The 22,737-nt window shown below is 38.3% G+C and overlaps 1 protein-coding gene across 2 annotated transcripts in view; it reads right to left on the bottom strand.

Annotated features, from left to right (window-relative positions):
• Positions 1 to 538: 538 nt before the first annotated feature.
• CAB39 (calcium binding protein 39) overlaps positions 539 to 22,737 on the bottom strand; it is a 42,728-nt gene continuing 20,529 nt past the window's right edge. For both annotated transcript variants that reach the window (XM_039557019.1, XM_010405432.4), the window contains exons 2-9: positions 20,797 to 20,953; positions 13,008 to 13,172; positions 9,030 to 9,148; positions 6,493 to 6,661; positions 5,722 to 5,781; positions 4,964 to 5,029; positions 3,961 to 4,104; positions 539 to 3,140 (exon numbers count right to left, since the gene is read on the bottom strand). In XM_039557019.1, the coding sequence (XP_039412953.1) occupies positions 2,952 to 3,140; positions 3,961 to 4,104; positions 4,964 to 5,029; positions 5,722 to 5,781; positions 6,493 to 6,661; positions 9,030 to 9,148; positions 13,008 to 13,172; positions 20,797 to 20,910 (1,026 nt within the window). In that variant the 5' untranslated portion in view covers positions 20,911 to 20,953 and the 3' untranslated portion in view covers positions 539 to 2,951. The remainder of the gene's footprint in view (positions 3,141 to 3,960; positions 4,105 to 4,963; positions 5,030 to 5,721; positions 5,782 to 6,492; positions 6,662 to 9,029; positions 9,149 to 13,007; positions 13,173 to 20,796; positions 20,954 to 22,737) is intronic.

Below are 22,737 nucleotides of genomic sequence, written 5' to 3'. Positions count from 1 at the left end.
CAGAATCTGCATCAAAAGCTCCTGAACGTTGTTTAAAACGTAACACTCTCCTGATGTTTGCCACACTGCATAACCTGGGGTGTTACCTGTGACAGCAGCTCCAGAGGCAGCGAGGAGACACCAGCACAGCCTAAGGAAAGGGTGACCAATTACAGACACTCTCAGCTCCTGAAAATTAGAGAGAAGTGAAGGGCCAAAAATTTATCAACTAACCCTATCAGGTCCTGTCTCCAGCCATGACGCAGGAAATAGCATCTCCTCTCTTTGCCCTTGGTCATGCCAAAAAGAAATACAATCAGCAATAATAATACAAAGAGGCAAGGGAGGCTACCAACAATTAATTAAAATTGATTGCAGCTCTAATACAGCGCTTTGTCTTAATGCTTTAAAAATGTTTGTGCAAGCCAGAGTTTTTCATGATTTAAAATGATTTCATATTTAAAAGGGAGAAAGCTGAACCACTCGAAGGCAATAAGGGAGACCTGATACACATCCACAAGAAACTGATCCTCTTCAGTAACACAGTAAAGAACACACATTTTTCTTCAAAATTTTATTTTAATTTAAATTATGGGGCCAGCCAGATTTTTTTGGATACGAAACGCATTTTCCTCAGGAGAAATGAAATGCTACCATGGAAATAGAATTACAATTGTATACATCTCTTAGTTAAAAAAAAAAAAAGAAAAAGAAAAAAAAAAAGAAAAAAGCCAAACAAAAAACCGCTTGCATTTAAATATGTTTTAGTAACACCCTTAAGCCTTCAAGCAGATAAGAAACCACTTCCAGAACAAGTTTTTTAATATGAACAGCACATCAAAGGAGCTTTAATTTAAATACAACTTCTTTTCGAAAGCCAACATTTAAATGTTTCCACATATTAAAAAAGTCACCATAGCCATTGATTCCAAGGCCTAATATAGAGTAACCTCTATGCCAGTCCAAATGTTTTCACTTCTTTACACATAGAAATCTTTAGCACATCTACGTCTTTCTAAAGAGGAAGCCTTACTTGTTATGGTGAGTAACTTGGCAAATAACGTTTTCCTCCACTCAGCTATGATAAACCAAAATATAACAGACTGTTAGTACTGAACTACAACACCACCTCAGTGCCACTTCTGCCTGGGATCTCTGGGAAGTGTAAGCTATTTTCTTTCCTGTAAGCAAAATGATTCTGTTTGCAAAGGACATGTTCAGAACCTTTAAAAGACCAATTCTAATGTTAAGAGCAGTTTTAAATAACAGAGTGAAAACACTCAATTTTCTGGCGCTCTCGGACTTCCCTTGTGAAGGCTTTCAAATCAGCTTAAACATCACTGATTGCGAAATATTTCAAATGGGAAGAGGACAGGAAGCAACAAACATTTTCTGTAGCATTCGCAATCATTCAGTCATGCAGAATTGGAACTTTCAGACCCCAATCCATGAGATTTTGCTTGGCTGTGATCTTAGCGTTACTATATGATGGATAGATACAATTTCAATAACATCATTTAGCTATATTTAGCAGATTCCTTTTGTATGGTCACAGTAACAAAAACATGGTGCAAAATCAGTTGGGTTTTCTCTTTTTATAAATACTGATAGTTTGCAGCATTAAAGAACACAATCAACAAAAAATTAAGTCATTTTGTTATCCTAGGACACCTATGAAATTGTTTCTTGAGGTTGGAGGGAATTAAATCATTCACTTAACACAACTATTGTACTGAGTTATTTACTGTAAGAAATGACGCACTGCAGGCTCCCCAGAAGTCAGAGGAATCGATATTAATTTAGCATAATCCTTGCCATTTGCAAAGCTGGTGAGCACAATGCTAGTTTAATTAAATAAGGCCAATATTATCTGGTAAGAACGTAGTAGAAAGGGTTCCAGTTCTCTGTTTCAGCCTACCCTAATTGATGGCACCCCATTAGATAAGTGAATACAAAGAATTTGTTTGGGTTTGGGTTTTTGTTTCCTTTTAAATGCTGCAGTACTTAAGATTGTTAAATCAGCATTTCCATGTGATCTGAAGTATTCAATTACATGAGCATTCATTTTGCAAAACTCAATATTAGGTAATAGTTACAGACTAATACAATAACATTCCTCTGCTGTACAAATTAAATCATATTTTAAAGAAATGAGCAGCCTAGGAGTTATATACAAAAGAAACCAGCAAGCATTGTTGAAATGAAATGCAAAATGTCACTGCTAGGTCTACTGTCTGAAATACCTTTAAAGTAAAATTAACAAAACCCCTTAGAACATATTTCCAAGTTTACAAGTCAAGTCTCAGAAAAATCAAATCATGTCAAAAAAAAATTCTATAAAGCAGTGAAAGGCATATATACATTTTCCTTATGAACCTTGAGATTTCACTCTTTTAAAAGTTGCTAAGTTTCAATATCAGTTTATTTGCAAGACAACTGTTTATCCCAATAAGCTCACATCTTAGATACATTTCCCCTTTGATTACAAATAAAGCACTGCACATTTTTTTTTTTTTTTAATCAAGGCATATAATCTTATACTATGGTGCCAGGTATGCACAGGTCACATTGTGCTCATTATCTCAAACAAGGTAAGTGCAAACATACAGATTTATTCAGATTTGCAAGCATGCAACCTGTTACTTAACTACATTAATACCTTCTCTCCTAGACCAAACTAGTATCTATATGTTTGCTTTCACGAACCTAGAATCTTTCTTTTCAGGACTCCTAAAACAAGCAGTGTCTTTGAATTCTGAAATGACACAAATATCAAGAAAGTCCACATTGTGCAAGAAAGCAGCAGCTATGTTTCTCAACTTGGACTAAAAATGAAAAGAGAAAAACAAAAACCGTTCACTGAACAGCAGATTAGCAGTAATGTTCCTCATGAATCGATAAGAGTGCCTGATGCTGAATATCTAACAGCAAATGCTGAATTTGGGTTTAATATTTTAAAGGTTTATTGGAGTTTAAGCTTCTTGCTGTGCTGGTCTCTTCAAATCCCTGATCTGTTTAACTAAATAGGTCTTCTCATCATTAAATTGTTCATCCTCGGTCCTGTCATTCTGAAACTTGCTGAGGAACTCAATAAGTTTGGTCTGGTTCTTTAGAAGGATGTCTAATATAGGCTGTGTCTTGTTAGGATTGGCTACAAACACCTGCAAGAAAATAAAAGGCATTGAGCACAACTGTGAGAAACAGAAGGTTAAGTTAAAAAACATTATCTAAGAAAATACTGATGATGGTAACTTAAAATTATGTTTTAATTATTCCAGTATCCCGCAGAAAAAAATAATGGAGTAAATCCAAGGTTTTTGTTTTGGTTTTGGTTTTTTTTTGGTATCAGGACGTAAGCTGAACCTAAGTACCAAAGTAAATTTAGTCTGTGGGAGGTGACCAGCCACAACAGCCTCTGCAGAAACCACTGAAGACACTTTATGGTTAAATTCTACAGCAAATGCATGTTTTCATATCATATGCAGCATCTGATGGGTATCTCACAGTTCACTGCAAAGTTTTAGACCTCAAGTTATAACTCCTAGCTGCCTGTCTGCTGCGAAGTCAGAAGACATCTGTTATGTTCAAATTACAATTCAGGTGACCTGACTAAAATACTGCTATCCTTCAGAGATCATGCAGTGTGATAAAACCACTTTCAAACTCCAGGATGCTCCATGATTCTACATGGAATCATGCATTCCTCCTTATCTTACTGCATTTAATTCCAAAATTTTCTAAAGGAGATTACTCTGTCAATCACACGGAAATCCCTAAGTGGTTTCTAAACTATTTTCAAAAGATAACCAAGATAGATATCTGTAAAGATGGATCATAATAAAGCAAACATTAGTGCTCCCTTTATTTAATCACTTAGCAGACATTAAGATAAGCTCCATTTAGGCTCAGCTAAGTAGTTTACTCAATTAAACAACTTCTGGTTGGATTCTTTCTGTTTCATGGTGGGGGTTTTTAACATACCTTGAACACATGGAAGGCCTCAAACTGAATGTTACGACTCTTGTCTCGTAGAAGGTTCATCATTAGTTTGAGATTTTCAGGTTTACTGATGTACTTCGTCATAATTGTGAAGTTGTGTCTGTCCAGTAACAATTCACCAAGAAGCTGAAGGCAGAAAACAAGCCCAAATGAAAAAATTACTAACACTGGACATAAGAATCAGCTTACTTACAAATGCTTTCCAACCCCCTGAAATGGTGTGGTGGTCTGTGAATACAGTAACAGGGGTCAGTAAACAGAGTAACAACAGAACTAAGTGCCCCAAATTTCAAAATGTAGGGTGCATTTTCCCCTTACTTCAATGACACAGTTTCTCCTTTTCCTCAGAAAGTAAAAAAATCACACTTGTTCCCCCTTGTTATGAATTGGAAAGATAAGTCTTTCATTTTTTCCCCCATGACTTCATTATTTTTTTCATTTATACAGAAGTTATTCAGCATAGAAAGAATGCCTTAAAAAAAAATACAAACAAAAACCCAAAAAACAGGTTAGCACATCAAATGAGAAACACTGCACTTCTTTTGCTACCTTCTTTATCCTAAAGGGTTTAAAAGGATTTTCCCCACAAGGATCACCTTTGCTGCAAGCACTGTATTACATTTATGTTCACTACTTCTTACCTACTTGAATATAAGATTAGTATTGCTCTAGGCACACCATGTGAATCTTTGTTAGATTATTTAAATGTAACCAGACTTGTTGAAGGAAAAAACAACAAAAATTAAGAAACTTGAGGAGCCATTTCTTCATAGGGAGAGAAATTAGTTTGGTCTGTGCTAGACACTAAATAATGTAAGAACTGGACTAAAAAAAAGTAGCTGATCGCAAGAATTAAAATGTATGGAGAATTAAAATAAACACTATTCAAGGCTCTTATAGAAGCCATTTCAAATAAAGTTAACTCACCTTGAAATTAAAGGGAATCTCTAGCTTTGCATTTAAGAAGATAATAAAATTGCCTTACCTTAAGTGACTGTCTCTTTGTCACGTAATTTTCTGAATGAAGTAACTTCTCATATTCACTGAAGAACTAAACACAGAATAAAGAGAAGGGTTAGGACTTTTTCCAGTGTCATAGGCATCTTCTTCCAAAGTATTGCAACAAAGTGGAGGAGATGCAAATCCCTAACAAAAACAAATGAAATCTGAAATCTCCTTAGATTCCTGGAAGTCCCTACTGATAAACACTGCATACACTTTAAAAAATACATATCTACTCTTCTAAGAGCCTTTAATGTTTAGACTACAGTGTAGTGGAAGGCGTTTCCTCATTATTTCTTAAACTGTAATAGAAATAGGTTGCTCGGAGAAGCTGTGGATGCCCCATCCCTGGAAGTGTGCAAGGCCAGGCTGGATGGAGCTCTGAGCAATGTGGTGTCGGTGCCCATGGCAGGGGGGTTGGAGCGAGGGGATGTTTAAGGTGCCTCCCTAGCAGGCCGTTCTGTGCCAGCTCCTGCACTGGGCACTGTTCCCCCATTCCCGGATTCCCGGGATAGCCTGGAAAGCACGGCACGGGCTCCCCCTGGCGGAGAAGCCAGGCCTGGCTCCCGCAGCACCACATTCCTGCTGCCTTCGCTTCCTCTGATCTACCCTAAGCTCAGCTGATTTACTATTGCATGGAAATTCCCCAAACCAGAGCTGAACAAGGAATAAAACCACCGATTTCTTCAAATAAGACACACAGCACCAGAAAGCTCTAAATATGAAAACACGTCTGCTCACCCTATCGTAATGTTGTTCCAAAAATTCTGCACTTAACAACTTGTGTCTTGTAAGCAAATCCTGTAAAAAAGCACATACCCAGTATTGTCACTAAAAAGATTTAAACAGTACGTAGACATTCTCATACACATAAGACATGCAATCCAAAATTCTGCTATTTCATTAAACACACTAATTTAGGACATGAATGCAATTACGTGGACACTGCTAAGGATCTTGGCATCACTTAGGAAAGATCTGTGATGCATTACTTTAATGCACAGATAAAAAGCCTGTGAAATTCTCAATGAAGAGTGCTACTTATGGATCAAGGCTATGCTCTGCACACAACTACACACAACCAAGGCTAAGACCCCCCGTTTAATATTGATTAATATTATGCTTATTGTCTCAGTATAACTGATTGGTTTAGGGCCACAAAAGTTTCCCCAAACAAAGCAACAGCATCAAGCGTCCTCAGGAGGAACACGGGAGAAGTTGCAGACACATATTTAAAGCCCCTGGCATGGGAGTACACATGCATTCAGGTAATGCACGATACAGCTTACTCTCTAGAACAAAATTTTGGGGAGCAGATATACTATATGTATTAACAGGTATGTCTTACACTCTGAGAAATAAGGAAGAACGGTGTCCAGCTTACCCATCTGCATCACACCTATTTTCTTGCCCTCTCCCAAGGCTTGTTTTGCCAAGAACATCACACACAACATTGGGTTCACAAAGCAGAGAACTACAGAAGTAACAATTCCAAGGTTGTGAGGAAATTACCTTGAATGTGGCAAATGCATCCGAAGCAATGTCAAACGTTGACATTTCCACGTATCTGAAGAAATCGTAGAATTGTTCTGACCACAAGATGATTTTAGCTAGTGGTTCATGCCTGATGCATTCTCTAAGCATTATCCCACAATTTAGAGCAATTTCCGGAGATTCGTACCTATTAAAAAAACCAACAAAGATTATTTATAAATTTATAAACTTTCACAAGTTAGCACTGCAGCACCACATTGCTAATTACAGTGTTCAGTACTATCAAGTAAACAAACCCATAAAAATTAGAGGTACTCATTCCTGCACTAAACGACATATTTAAATATTTCTACAAAATACTATTGAAACAGCTGCCAGTTACAATTACAGCCAATTCAAATGGTTTTCATGAACTGGGAAACAAGACTAAATAAAAATACTTTCTTTGTTTTCAACATCAGTTTTCTTGTTCCATATTTCTGGGATTGCAGACATCTGGAAAAGCAGTAAATGCTTTGTCTTGAAAGCTGCTCACTTAAACATGACAGCAATTTACATAAAACTTTACATATGAGCATGAGGGGTTAATAATACTGGACATAAATTCAGATCTCTTCTTTCATTAAACCATTTTTCAGCATCATTGGTTGCTCTGCACATCATGGGGTTCCAGCTTCTGGAGCAGTCACGGTCTCTCACTTGCCTTCCTGCCACACACCTCCAGAATCCTCCCTCTTATACCACTGGAAGCTAATTGAAATTCCCCAAAATTTCAGGAGAAAAGTATCATTGTGCATAGTGAGCATTAACTACACTAACCTACAAAAACATTCCCTTATGAAATAATTTTTATTAAATCCTGCAATACTCTCCCATTCAACCTGTCATGGAGATTTGAAATCTACTGAACTTGTTGCAATTCATGCAACAGTGTAAATTTACATAAATTTGTCTCAGTTGGATACCAGGTGTAACACATAAGTTGCTAAATGCCCATATCAAACATCCTGACTTATAAATATGAGTTTCAATAACCCCTTTGAGAATACAGCTCTCTGAAGAGTGACAACACAGACTAAAAGTGAGCACCACTGTGTTGCAGCCCTCATTCAAGCACTTACCAATGAAAACATGCTGAAAAAGCAATTTTATCTCTCTGCACCTCAAATATCTTTGCCCTCTTTTGTAAACTATTTTGAAGAAGCACTGCACCAATAATTTCTTTTGCATTATGCCACAATTAATATATTTTTTTTTTGTCCCTCTACCATTTAAATGAAATTACAGTCACTCAGGACTGTAATGCAGGGGGGGAAAAGCAGCTGCTCTGGCAGACAAGTGTAGAACTTATGCTCATATGATTTGAGGTAAGTATTCCACACTGCTTCTGGTGCTAAACTTTGGAGTCAGCACGAAACAGAGATGTGGGACTCCTTCTTTCTCCACAGAGAAAGTTTCTTGCATGATACATTTTCCAGTGGCATATGCAAATGGCCAGGATTAGGCAAACCTGGAGATGTTAAAATAAAATAGCCCAATGTGCCCTGCACTGGCAGCTCAGTCAGCACCTCTGATGACTGCTCTGAACTAGGATGAAGTAAGAGGAAAAACACATTTAAGCTTCCTGTTTATATGCTAAAAACCCACCTGATTATCCTCCCCATCTCAATGCTACTACCAACAGGCAAGTATCCCACTGAGAGGAGTGGCCCTTTCATACACCCTTTAGTATCCCAGTAGGTGGAATAAGTACTCCTCAACTACAGCAAGCTTACCCAGCAGCTGCAGCCAGAACTATAAATGGCTGTATTTTTTTAAATGGTTTATTAATGTTTGATGAGCTCTTCTGTCCCAAAATAAGACAGTGAAATTGAAATTTTCAGAACTTTCTTAATTAATATTATTAGAAATGCAAGCAACTATTTTCTGCTTTCATGTTTGAGAGCTGCAGCTCTACATGCCCAGCCATATACTCAGTATGGCATGACCCTTCGATATCCAGCACACCAGCTATTACAAGAAGAGAGGAAGAAGCAGCTCTCTGGCCTGCACAGTATGCAACAAATAGTTCTTTTTCTGGTCAGGTTTGCATTGGTGTGTTTGTGTCAATACAGGAATATAAATCACTATGAATAAGAAGTCTAAGACCATACTAAGATAGGCCAGCAAACTGGAAATTATTGTTGTTAAAAGGAAAAAGAACAGTCTTCAACTCTTGATGAAAAAGTTCACAAGAGAATAGTTTAAATAGGCTCAAATAGTATACTGAAAGGAAAACATCTTACTAGCGCTGTGAGAGCATTTTAGATTACTAACAGTTCTCAATTTTCAGTTATATTTCATGCAAAAGTAAATGGTTCGTGTTCTATTACTGAAATTTTCCTTTACTTAGGGGAATTACAGACCCCAAAACCAAAGAAAAAGAAAATAAAATCAAGCATATTGCAAAGGAAGAACAAAATGTCAGAACTCAGTTTCTTTTAAATGCTTCTCCATGCATTTAAAAAACCCCTTACTTCACGTAAAAGCATACTTATGCTTCACAGTGCACATACCCTTTTAATAGCATGAATAAGATATTTTGTTGAGTGCAGATGTATTCAACTGTGGGAGTTCTTGTACCAATTTGTCTTCTGAGAATGTTGTTGAAAATTTGTGCAACATCTTTCTTGCCCTGTCAAAAACATCGGCAGTTAAACACATAATATTGAAGTCCACAGGCAAGTTAACAATTAAACATTATCATCACCTCATGCAGTCGTACTGGGGGAGCTCTGCAGTTCAGTCAGCCTCCATACTCTGATCTTGAACGGATTCAGTATTCTGTTTCTTTATGCCCATTTCAAATATGCCAAAGCACTCAAAACATTACATCACGTTGCAGCCAGATCATGGGTAATTTACATTCAGCAGTAAAGCCAGCTGATGTTTCATCACATATTTCTATGTAGCATCAATCTCCTGGGCTTATTTGATACTTGCTTTTGCTAACAGCATAACAGTTTTTAACCATGCTCTTGCCTGGAAGTGTGTTTCTTCAACATTCCATTATCCTCTCCCTTGTCTAGGGACACATTAAGAGTGTGCAAAGCATTTCCAACTGCAGTGTTAACATCCAACTTAGAACTGCAACTTATGAAAGTGGAATAAATAAATAAATGAATAGTACAAACAGAAATCATCCACTGACCTAAAATGGAAGTCTCACATTTTTCAATGCACAAAAGAAGTATAAGTAAGACCAGGATGCTGGAATTCAGCATAAATTGTACACAAAAAAAATGCACAAGCATAGCACCAAACAGTGTAAAAGGAACTGGAAATGTTCTTTTCTGAATAAATACACATCTCCTATTTATTTCTTCTGTCAGACCATAGCTGAAGATGACAAACTGGTACAGACATCTAACAAAAAGCTGATTATAAACATAAGCACTTTTCACTGTCATTCACATACACCATTTAAAAGCCAGATTTCTGCAATTAGCTGTCCATTCTGGACTGCACAAAGACACCTTCAGGATTATATGTTATCAGATCTATTCCAGAAAAAGACCAGGCCAACTTGTACTAAGCTTGGACCTGCAAATAAAGGCCTGTTAAGCAACTCCACCTACAGGTTCCCTGAACATTATACACCAAACCTATATATATATATATAATGTTTCTTGACAAGCTCTAGCTGTACTGTAAATCTCCTGAGTAACACCAGGAAGCTTTTGAGTTAAATGCAGGGTGTATTTAACAAGCAAGAATTTTAAAAACAACATCAATTATTTAAAATTCTTTCCATTTTCTGATCAGTGTACAAAAGACTGCATGAGAAAAAAACGAAATGTTTATGAAAACGTAGGAGGACTGTAGTTTTACAAATGGCATGTTTGTGAATTACCACAGACAGTTTTGTTGGAGTGTTGTTTTCAGGATATAAGGGATTGTTTGTAAATGCTTGTTTTCTCAATTACAATTCCATTGAAAGCCAGCCCAAAGCAATACCAGAACTCTTTGTTCTGAAATGAGTAGAGCAGTGTTTGCAGAAATTGCTTTACTCAAGCTCCACATAATATAGTCATCAACTCCCATTCACCAACGCTGCCAGTTCTGCGCTGGATCGCGGCGTTTGCCTTGGATCCCCCAGCAAGAACAGCATTTCCTTCTAATGCCCATCACTGAGCTGCCAGTGGCACACAGCAATCCCACAGCGAGGTTTTGTCACAGGGGTGTCTTGCCAAGTGACCTCATGGCCTAACAATGGCAAACAGGCCCCAGACCCTGTGCCAGCAGTCACGACAGCCAGAGGTGAGAGGGACACTGTGCTTCTCTTCTCAGCAGAAGGATGCAGCTTCCCTTGGCAAAAGGCAGTTTTGGTTTTGGGGAGTTTTTATTCTTCATTTAAAAAATTCCAAAACAACAGAACATAAAACCTAATTTCACCAGGGATGCCATCTCTTTCAGTGCAAACCAGCAAGGAGATAACTGGTAAGTGTTAAGACTGGTAAGGAGATGGTTGTGTTGACTGCTTTACTGGAAAGCAAGCTTCCAGAGAAGGGCAACACTTTAAACAGGCCTGGGCATATAGCAAGGGCTGGACAATCGCAGTTTTTTTCATTAAAACATCAAATTTGTTATTTTTCTAGTTTTTACTTCTTACTTTTCTATGGGTTGTTTTTACCATAGCACTTCAGATTCAGGTATATTTGAGACAGATAAAGAGCCACAATGAACAGTCCCTGTCGAATAACAAGCTGTCTATTCCTGTTCTAAAAGGTAACCTTCTTCAGAAGTGAGACTGAAAGGAAAAAAAAGTTTAGCTTTGTCACTGAATAACCTCCAGCTGTGGTGGGACACCAGAAAGAAAAAATTCTAGACCCACTCTTCAAGTTTAAAAATCACCAGAAAATCAAATATGAATTTCCATTAGTAATGGAAAAATAATTTCAAATGCAGTAAATTCGCACAGACATTTGGGATATCAAAGGCAACATCTGACTGGCTTTGTAACAGCTGGGAAGCTGGAGCACATCTGGAGCACAGGTGTGTTGACATTAATTCTAGATAGCAACAATAGCTGGACAGTCTGCCAGCTCCCATCCATAAAAAGCAGACGTGGTCCAGCCTAGAAAGCAGTGAATGACTTGTTCTCTTTCCAAGAGGAACCATCACATCCTCATGAAACAAAGCAGCAGAAGAGCCACAGGCAGGAAACAACTCACAATCTTTCCACGTCCCCTTAGAATAAAAAGCATAGCCCTCCTTAACGAGAGCAAGCCTGTGCAAATCATTATCATTCTTCATTACCAGGAGATAAGGTTTCCTTTGCTAATAACTGGGCTGAGTAAACACCAGGCTGATATCAATCTAGAGGTCAGCAAAATCCAGATGACATTTCATGATTTCCTTTCTTCAGCAATTAAAGGCCATCACATTTCAGCATTCCCTCTCAGCTTTCCCAGGTCTCCTTGCTTATTTAACAACCTGAATGTTTTATGTATGGTATAAACAGTTGTGTGGGTAGGGAAAAAATACCACTGTATTACAATTAAACACAAGTCAGAGGGAGTTATGGGTGGGGTGGAAGGGAGAGAAGAAAGAACAGGGAAGAAAGCCATTGTTTTTGGAATGTCAAACTACAATAGGACTTTAAACTCCTGTGTTTGTATTGTGAGCGACTTGTTTATGAACAATCCCATTTTTAAGCAATCTTAAGTGGAACGGTCTTTATGGTTGAGGCTGTGGAGTGAGATACATGGGGTTTGGCTCCTTTCCTAGACAACCACACGCTTCTTCTGAGACCTCAGGGAAAAGAGAAAAATCCAATTGTACTGCAGCATCTTGTAACTAAATAGGATTTTTCACTATGGTGCTGGGAAGGTAAATTATTCCATGTGATGTGGTGACAAATGCCACAGAGGCTTGTATAGCGATACCTTTAAATATAAATAAGTATAGCTATTTTGAATTGATCAATAAATACTTCAGCTTGTTTTTTTAATAAACAGAGAAAAAGATGAGGAAAAGCAAAAAGGTTGCATCACTTGTTTCTAAAAAGAGAGAGAAATACTGGACTATTAATAAAACTAACAGCTTTAAATTATATATTTAAACTTCTTCATAAATGTTACAATAATTCTATTACTTTTCCTAGTAATTTGATGTAGCCATATGAACATATAAATACATCTTGTAGTATTAAGGTTTGTGTTCACTACGGTATTACTACTAAGAGATTAACCCTTCTGTGTACACAACAATTAAGAATTATTCCATAATTTTAACAGAACTGTACTACCAGATTAGAGATTTATCTACTTCAAATTTGTGTTGTTTATATGCCTAAATTGACAGATTTCATATTCTATAGTTGCTCAATCTTCTACGCAGTTTGGAACAGTGAGTTCTCTTTCTAATGGATTTGTCATAACCACAAAATAAAAGCTGAAGACTGAAACATCTTAATCAATTAAAGTGGTAGGAATTCACATGTGTTTATTTTAACATACAGAACGTAAGAGATGTCAAACCTCCTTTCTTACCTCAAAATCAATTAGCTGCAAGTCAGCTACTAGGGTACTAAGAAGACCACTGTTGTACAGCTCCTGAGCAAGCTGTGCCACAGCTTCTGTTTGGGGTTCTTTTTCATTTGTGCCATACAAGATTTCTTTCATGGCAACAAGGTTTTTTGAGACCTCCTCCGTCGCCTAAAGAAAATGGGAAAACAATACAGTTAGAGCACAATGCCATTTGTCTTTCTAACTGCACGCTCCTTTATTCTTAACATCTGCAAACTTCCATTGGGGGGGGGATAATCAGGAAATGACAATCTGTTAAAAAAAAACAATAGATATTCTTTCTGCAAATAAGACTGTTATGAGACTGGTATTTAAAAAAAAAACCCAAACAATAAAAAGCAGAGGCAAGACATACACAATTTAGTTACCAAAGGTAAAAATCTTTTCCTTTTTACTGCCTTTTAACTTCCCATTCAAAAATCCCCTAAAGAACAGCAATAGAATTAAAAGAACCTGATAAAATTTCCATTTTGTAAAACAGTTACACAGGATCAGACTGGAAAATGTGACATGGAGCCTCATGCCTGTCCCTAGTGAACTGCTCAGAGAGACCAAATTCATTCCTCCTGTAGATTTTGCACACATCAGGTTTTGCCAAATACTAGGCTCCCATTCCAGTTACTGTGGGTGAAGTCTTTCCAACAAACAAAACCTCAAGGAGAAACAACTTCATTTTTCAGGTTATCTCAGTATACAAGAACAACCTGGCCAACAGACCCAGAAAGAGGTACACTCAAAAGGACACAGGAGACTACTAAAGATCTAAAATCCTTCCCTGTTTGAAGTCCACCTTACAGAAGACAGACAGGTCTGACTTGTCTACTTGTGAGGAATTCCTAAGTTGCCATGATGAGCTGGAGCAGCATTTAGCAGTGGAAACACAGTTATCTCACAAGTAAAACTAAAAAAATATAAATCAACAAGAATACTTCTAAACACCCACTTCTGAATCTTAAAACATAGTTGTATTGGACCAAAAAAAGAACTACTCCTTTCAATATATATGTTTACTGAGCTTGGGGGCAAAATGCTAAAAATGATCGTCATAAATAGCTGGTTTAATTATAATGGTTCTTCACATGCCTAAAAAGTCTGAATGGTTTGTAAGTGCACTGGATTTTAGTAATTAGATGAACCTGCCAACAAAGTATGCATACACTTTAATGCAAAGTATTTATGATTGATAGCTCACGGAAAATTAATAAAGTGAAAAAATTATCTCTTTCTGGGTATTGCCAGTCTCACAAAAGGTATGCAAAAAGATTTCTCATTGTGCTTTTTATCTAGAGGCTTAAGATCAGCATGACCCATGCACTATTCAAGCTAAAGCCACTCCAGCTTTGCTAGGTATGCAAGGAGAATTCCATGACCTTTAAGGAGGCTCCATATCATTTTTAGCCCCTCCACAACTTTCCACTCCCTGCTGCGTCCCTCTTCCTGCTAACTTCAGTTCCTAGTCCCAGTTGTCTCCTCCTCAATCGAAATTCCAAAGGATTTTCTGTGCACTGTTAGTAAGACAGCAAGAAGCAGGTGCTCAGTAAGACTACTCAGATTCACGCCAGCTCCTGAAAACGTGAAATGGGAACACCAGCTCACCGTACTGGAGCAGTATTACACCACACAACTGTTCTCTGAAATTCAGAAGAAACAGCTCTTTAGTAGGAGAAGAACAGGAACATCTCTCAGACATGGAGATATGAAGAGATATGTTTGATGCATGGCTACCAAGGAAAGAGGAAGCAAAGTCTGTCCCTGCACCCTAATGTAGAAAGCAAGATGAAAAGAGGAAGAAAGGCAAAAGTTTAAGTAACTGCCTATTTTAGCTAAAACAATGGCAGTATCGAGGGCATGCCTGTAATTAAAAATGTGAGTGGAGAATTTCTCATACCAAAACCCCAGGAAACAGAACGAGCCTCCTAAACCCAAAACTTTAATAACTGCACTTTAGGGCTCTCCCTCACCACCAGCCCAAGACACAAACCAGTAATGGAATGCTTGCAAATGAGGCAGAAAACAATGCAGTGTTTCCAAACACTGAGGGCTTTAAAAAACCAAAAAGCCTTCTACCCCAACACGAACGTACAACTCGGGAACTTCAATAACAGACAGCAGGACTTCAGTGCTCTTCAAAACTGGCAAGACCACCTGAATGTGCTTCACTGGAACTTGGCATGGCATGAAGCTTCAGTGGGAATCACTGAATCATTGAGGTTGGAAGAGACCCTTAAGCTCAAGTCTGCCACTAAACCACATCCCTAAGAAGCAGAACAGCTTCTTAGTACCTCAGGAGGCCATCAGGATGCAACCAGCTGCTTGAGGCAGGGCCAGCCTCAGTCTTGCCAAACTGACCAGGCTGATGGCCAGCCATGCTCCGAACAGTTCCATGGATGGACACTCCACCACCTCTCCAGGCAACCTGTACCAGTGTCTGACCACCTGTACCATCAAAGAGTTTGCCTTGCATCACTCCAGCTACCATTTCTGGGTATCTTCTGTAAATAGAAGTATGAGGTATTCTGCAACTATTGTATCAGTAACCAAGGTCCTTCAATACACCACACTTTCATGAAATACAACATCCTTATATTTCTTCTACTCGAAAATTCAGTATCAAAAGGACTAGAAACAAACTTCTACAAATTTCTAGAACCTCCCTACTCTTGTATATTCCATGAACTCTCAAACATATTCCAAATACAAGATGTGCAGGCCTATTTTTGCCATTTCAGATGCAGAATGGGATTTAGATAGTTACCCTCAAAAATATAATGCTACATTAAATATTGGTGCGAAGAGCCAAGTAAAAGCTACTAAAAAAAAATAAAATCAAGAAAGATAAGAGAAGGTTGGATAGCATTACTTGCAAGATTTTCTAGGATACTGCGATCTAAATAATTGCCTAATGCACTGCTTTCTTTTAGGAAGGGAAAAAAATCTCTAGAGAAAGACCAAAATACACAGTGAAGTTCATCCAAAAACCCATGATGAAAAGTGGAACAATCAGATACCGTATGTATAAATACATAAAATACATCCCAGTACAATATATGACCAAGGTGTATTTTGTATATACAGAATGTCTATACTCTCTATATATTTTATAGCCTCTAGGTACATATTTTGTATGTTAAAATTTATAAGTATTAACATCTGTATTTATATGCTCTCAACACTGAGAAGGAACAACCTGAATTTTAGAGAAAAATTTCATGGCAAGTCATATTTGAAATTCAATGGTGCCAGAAAATCAATACCATCTGAGGACAAGCCACACTATAAAAGTTAAATGTAAAGCAAGGAAAATAAAGAAAGTACTTACTTCTCTATGTTTATGAAAGACAGGAAGATACTATTTAAAAATAAAAGCAGACACCATGAAGTCACACATATGACTGTTACACCAGAATAGCTGCACATCTTTACAGCTATGGTTCATTCCAGTCTCTGGAAATATCAGTGAAATACTCTAAAATTTAATATTTCCTTAAATGGTAAGCAGTGCAAACCCCAAATACTCTATCTAGAGTTGTACAGCTGGATTATCTGGGGTTTATGAACAGTAGAAGATAAAGAACACATGGCCAGTCCTGACACACTTCCAATGAGCTTGGCAGTCTCCAGGCCTATGGAATTCCAATGGCTGAGGGTTCTCTACACATGGATAATGCAATTACAGAAACTGCACTATTAATGAAAACATCCATCAAAAAGATAAACCAGATATAGCTTTGAGCCTGTACTGGGTGAATAATTTTACTAGTCCAGAGCAGTATCTATCACAAGTAAAAAGCATCATTTTAATAACTATTTAAACTGGCCAGATTTCAAAATGCTTATAAAAACAGACAATTCCATAAATGTATTAGTAACTACATCAGTGCAGTAGTACATTTAAAGGCCAAAAATGATTGTATGATTTTCCAGTAAACATTTAGCATGGAGACAGCACAGAAGAGCCAAGTTCAATTAGAGGAGCAGCATGTCCTCTCACCTGCTACTTCTGGAAGAAGCTTCATCTTTACCCCTTGAGTAACAGCCCCACACTGGAGGCCAGGCAGATTACTTAACCTTTAGCCTTCTTTCAACCACAGATTAATTGTACACACATGCATAACAAATGTAAGATTTTACTGCTTTGTAAATGACAGCATTAACTCCCTGAATGAAATCTGACCTATGGCAACATGGCACAGCACCACCTGGGACAACTGAGCCAAAGCAGCTCATGGTCCAGCCCCATTACTCAGTGTGCTGCCATCACACGCAGCAGTGATGTAAAGGAGAGAGGCCAACCACACCTGCAAGGGCCAATCTGCCTGGGATAACAACAGGGCTCCAACAATCACCCAACAGCCCAAAGGGAGCTGCTGTGACCAGGTTAACCCAAGGTCAGAGGGTAGCAAAGAACAACTTGATTACACAAGTAAATATTTACCTGCACGACAATAAATGTGTGCCACACACCAAGAGAACTGGTAGTATGAAAAAAACGCTGGTATCAGCCAAAGAGGAGGAAGAGATGTGAATAAAGACTAACTAATGGACTAGATCAAGGGTAGGTCCCACTTACAGGAAGGAAGGTTTCCTTCCCCTTCCCTTTAGCTCCCCTTTCTGAGAGAGCACAAGTAATGGAGAACTAACAGCATATATGATGAACACATTTTCAGTTATAAAGCACTTGACATCTCATTTCCCTTCCAAAATACTGACAGACAGCAAGCCAGGACCTCTGTGCTAAGCACAGCACTGCAGCCAGCAAGCACCAGAGCTGTGGCACATGAGGCAGATGGGAGCAATGAGCCACAGCCCAGCTCCCACAGCCGCTCTGGGTCACAGCTCCTAAACAAGCACCACGTGCTTAAAGTGCATTTCAAATGACCTGGAGAACTACCTGGTTAATTTTTCTCCACTCATCACAGAGCTCAAAAAGCAGATTAACATGTAACTAGGATACACCTGAATTTCAGATTTTTGGTTATAAAACAAATTTTCCAGTATGACAGGACAAAATGTTTCATAATTGAACAAGACATTACTATTGTTCTACATCTTTTACTTTGAAGAATATCTTCCATTTTCATTATAAAGAATGGACAGGAACACACACTGTCCAAGATTTAAAAATCTTTATTACCTCCTTCGATTTTTTGCTTCCTCTGACAGAACATTAAAAGTTTTAAATTTCAGCTTAAGCACTGAAAAAAAAAAAAAAAAAAGGCATTCTGTTCAAAGGTAGTTAATTACACTTATAACTTCCAGGGAAAACTTGTCTAATTTTCTTATAAATCTGTATTTCCAACTGTGCTACAAAATTGTTAAAGAGCATTCACCATGTAGTAGCAAACTCAGCACTGTAAGAAACAAGAGTGTAAGAAAAGTAGGTAGTCCCTTAACCCCAATGGGTACCTTTACCACAAACAGTAACCAACACTGAGTAGGTAGCATGCTGCCCAAGCACTGAGATATGTGACAGGCTACATAAGCACACCCCTGGATCAAACAGCAACAATGACAAAATTAGACACACCATATTTTATACAAGTCTAATCACTAATAAAATCAAGTAATGAAAATAAGAACAACTTTTGCATCCTTCTCTCCTTTTAGTACCAGGCAGCAATTTTTGTGCTTTATGTACAGTGGGTTTTTCTATTTCTGTTCCACTGCTAGCCACAGAACTCACCCTGCCACCAGCACAGAATTCTTCTCCAAAGTACGCTGAAAAGTTACACCGCAGAAAGGATCATCATAATAAAAGGGATAATGAAAGAGTAAAAGATTCCTAAATACTGACATATGGGCATGAAGAAATGTTTTTCTTTTCTAAGACCCTTACTGCTCAGACCCCTGCTGTCTTTTAACTCCAAATTCACTCCAGTCATTTCTACAGACTGGACAGGAAGAAGGCATGAATTCAGGGTGTCCAATCAGAGCCCTCAAAGATCTGATGGACTGGTCCATAAGATATTGAAGACCTTTCTCTATCAAACCAGCAAACCACCTGGGCTAAATAGTCACAACCGGAGTCACCTTCCTGAAGTCTTGGCCTGCCATGGAAACAAACAATTCCGGATGAATCTCTGCATGGAGCTGTGGACACTGGTGTTATATGAATGTTCAGATTCATCAGCTGGTCGCCTTTGTGAACAGCAAGGATGACAGTGAACAGCACTACCATACCCAGGCTCATTCCCCTGAATGTCAGGATTTAGCCCTCCTCACACTTAAACTAGTGAATGTGGGCTGCCTTTGTACTCCTGCAAACACAATGTGTTACTTTCTGTATGATACAGGAAAAACCACTCCACAGGCTTAGCATATTATTTCTTGTCAGAGCAGCAGACTCACATAAATGAGGTCTTTCAAAAAGATGGAGGTGTGGGACTAAAGGCCAGCAAGAAGAAATGGTACATAACCTTCAGCTACAGCATCAAGAACACAGGCATGTGCTACAGGACACAGCTACACACAATGCGATGATCTGGTCTGTTCCCCATTGGGGTCTAAGCAAAAAGAGATGACACAAAAGAGCACGGATTTTAAGATCAAGCCACATCTCCAGGAACTAATAATGAGGCCAAGATAAAGGAGGCAGTGCCAAGTCTCATCAGAGACTCTACAGAATGCACCTAGCCCTCCTCTCCTGACAGAAGTCTCTTTTAGAGAAAGAAGAAAAGCAGCAGCAAATGAAAATCCTTCCAACCTTCACACAAGCCTGCATAAAAGACCATAACATTTTACTCTCCAGTAGGAGAGAAAAAGCATCAGAGGAAAGTACTGTGGTACTCTGCAAGACACCTGGAACATACCACATGGTGGCAATGGGGTAGAAGATGCTAATTATTAAAGAAAATCAGAACTAAGATGGCAATTTCATTAAGACCCTTAGAAGTAGTAGTGCCAAATCTAGGTGAAACAGTGTAGAGGAGCTGCCCCCACTCTGCTTAAAAATATATGTGAACATGAAAAGATTGTGACTAACTCCCATATGGGATCCTGTGGATGCCAAGAATAATAGATAAATATTAGTTAAATAAATAGTTAAATATTAGTTAAATAAATAATAAATAAATAAATAAATAATAGTTAAATAATGCCGGGAGAGGCTCCAAGGAGGGTGTTAACCTAAACCTCTGCCACACAACTCACTAGGTGGGATGCAGCTGCACACAGTCTGAACTTTGAGGTCAGTTCCTGTAAAGCTATAAAATCAAGAGTGCCAGTTGAGAAGTCAATGACTGTGGACAGGTACAGATCCTGAAGTAGCAAGACATCCATCTAAAGGAAACTGCACTAGCACAGGAACTTTTCACATCTTACTGTGGGCTGAGGAAGACGCAAGAAAGCCAAAATATATTCTCTGCTGACATCCATGAAGACAAAAAGTTCTCCAGCTTCAGTAAGAGACACTCTGCTCTGTAAAGACTTGCATGGACAAGTAGAGACAGAACTACTTGTGCAGTAGTGAAGGCACTGCGGTGGTCACAAGCACCAGAACACTGTACAACTGCCTATTAAAAGAATGCAATGTCCTACAGTTCCAAATCAAATTATTTTAAATATCATTATCAGCTGCCAGTGGCATAAGCCAACCAACCAACAAGACACGCAGCTGTTCAAAGGTACGTAACTTACCCTTTATCAAGGTACAAACCCCCAAAATAATTCCTAATTGATCCAGTTTCAACAGCTGTAAATTCCCCTTCCCCCCACTTTCAAATACAGTTTATCGACTGGAACATCACAACTGTACCTTTTCTGCCTTTTTGTCAGAGATGTCTTGTTTTTCTAGCACTGCCATGCTCTCCTTCAGGTTTTTCACTATGTCTGCAGGAGACTTGTGGGACTTGCCAAAGGGGAATGGCATGATTGCAAACCACAAGGTACTCCTTCTATGGCTCCTGCTTCACCTGGAAAAGAAGAAAGAAAGTACATCAAAAATAGACACTTGAGCTCTGTACAACACCACAAACAAAGATCAAGATAGAGCAGGAAAGGTATTCATACATGGAATAATGATCCTTGACAGCTGAACTAGAGCTTGCCATGACAAACTTAAATTCTTGTATTTTTAATTCTTTTAAAACACAAGATACAGAATCTAAGAACTCATATTAAGATCATCATCTTGTGCTTCAGGAGCAAATTAAAGAGTACATTAACTACATCCAAAGCCACATACTGCCCACTTGCCCCATATGGGCAAGACTTACAAGGATCAATTATTCCAATTAATACTGTCAAGCAAAATGCTGTCTTACATGAGGTGTTTGACACACAGGTCCTCATGTCTCAGGGGCTCTGCAAAGACTGTCCAGGTATGTGCTTTTACCCAGATTCATTCCATAATGAATTTGCAAATGCAAAGCAGACCCCAAAGTCTGCGCCTTCATGCACTACGAACATGAAGCAGGCGAGGCTACAGACAGCAGCCTATTCCTGTCAAAACACCTGGCATGTCCTGGCATTTTTGCATCAGTAGTAATACTGAAATACAGTCTCACCCTCACACATTTTATGGGAAATAAAATTTGTCACCCAGCAGGGATATACACAGCACTTGAAAGCATTAAAACCAACACCTGATGTGTATCTTTCTTAAAAAGATAAAACATGTCTTACAGGAGAAATTTCCCTTCCCTAAATCTGTCTCTTGAATCCAAATACATTTATTCTTCTGTATATTTACATGTATTTACTTTTACACACGCACAGATATATACTCTCTTCTGTGTACAAAATACAAAAGTACTACTGGAATGAGTGAGTGTACTGAAGCTTTTGTTACTAAACACATACACTGACATTTAAACAATAATAAAACCTTCTTACAAGTGAATTCTATAAAGCATACTTCTACAACTCTAATCTAGACAGAAGAGAACAGGAAATCCTCCATTAAAAATGCTGACAGTGCTACTGCTGCTAGACACAAAAGACAGCTGAAGCTGGCAGAGCAGAGCAGAGCCTGCACTGTCACTCCAAAGAAGGGGTATTACCCTGAAAGTTGAATTTCTATCTCCCTGCAATGCCTGCCTAGTTAGTAACAAGTCAACTATAACCAGTACGTTAAAGTTTCTTATTTGACACGATGCACTTTGCTCCTTGATTAAAATACCAGCTCATCCACCAGGAACTCCAAAACGTTACTCCTGATCTTATTCAATAGAGTTTTAATCAGGGATTAAAAATCCCAATGTAATGCTATTTTTGAGTTATTTTTATTTTTAAAACAAATAAGCTTGGCTGGCCCAAGTGCAACAATTTAGAGGGTAAGAACAGAAGAACTTGGATTTTTAGCCAAGTAAATTTCCATAAATAGAAATTTCAGGTAATCAGTTACAGAAATCATACGTTCTCTGTTTCATGCCTGCAACTGACTTAACCCATCTGATAAAAAGCATAAGGTTGGTAGTTTTTAATTAGATTCCTTTCAGATAAGAGTATCACCAGGAAGGTCGAAACAAGACCTTCCACTAGCCATTTCCAATCTTTAACAGATCACAAGGACTTTCTGTGGCATTTATTTTGTAGTATGTGTCATTACAGTAATTGCTCATTCACAATCTGCACAAAGAAGGGGCTGTAACACTGAAATTACAAATGCAGGAGATAAAAAGAGATCAAAAAGTGCTCACAGGTCATTCCTTAGACAGGAGAATTTTATGCCTCAAACTTTATCACATCTAATGGA

This window comes from Corvus cornix, chromosome 9 (genome assembly GCF_000738735.6).
Source record: "Corvus cornix cornix isolate S_Up_H32 chromosome 9, ASM73873v5, whole genome shotgun sequence".
Classification (NCBI taxonomy): domain Eukaryota; kingdom Metazoa; phylum Chordata; class Aves; order Passeriformes; family Corvidae; genus Corvus; species Corvus cornix.
Note: the sequence above shows the minus strand (reverse complement) of the source record. Positions and strands in the feature narration are given on the sequence as shown.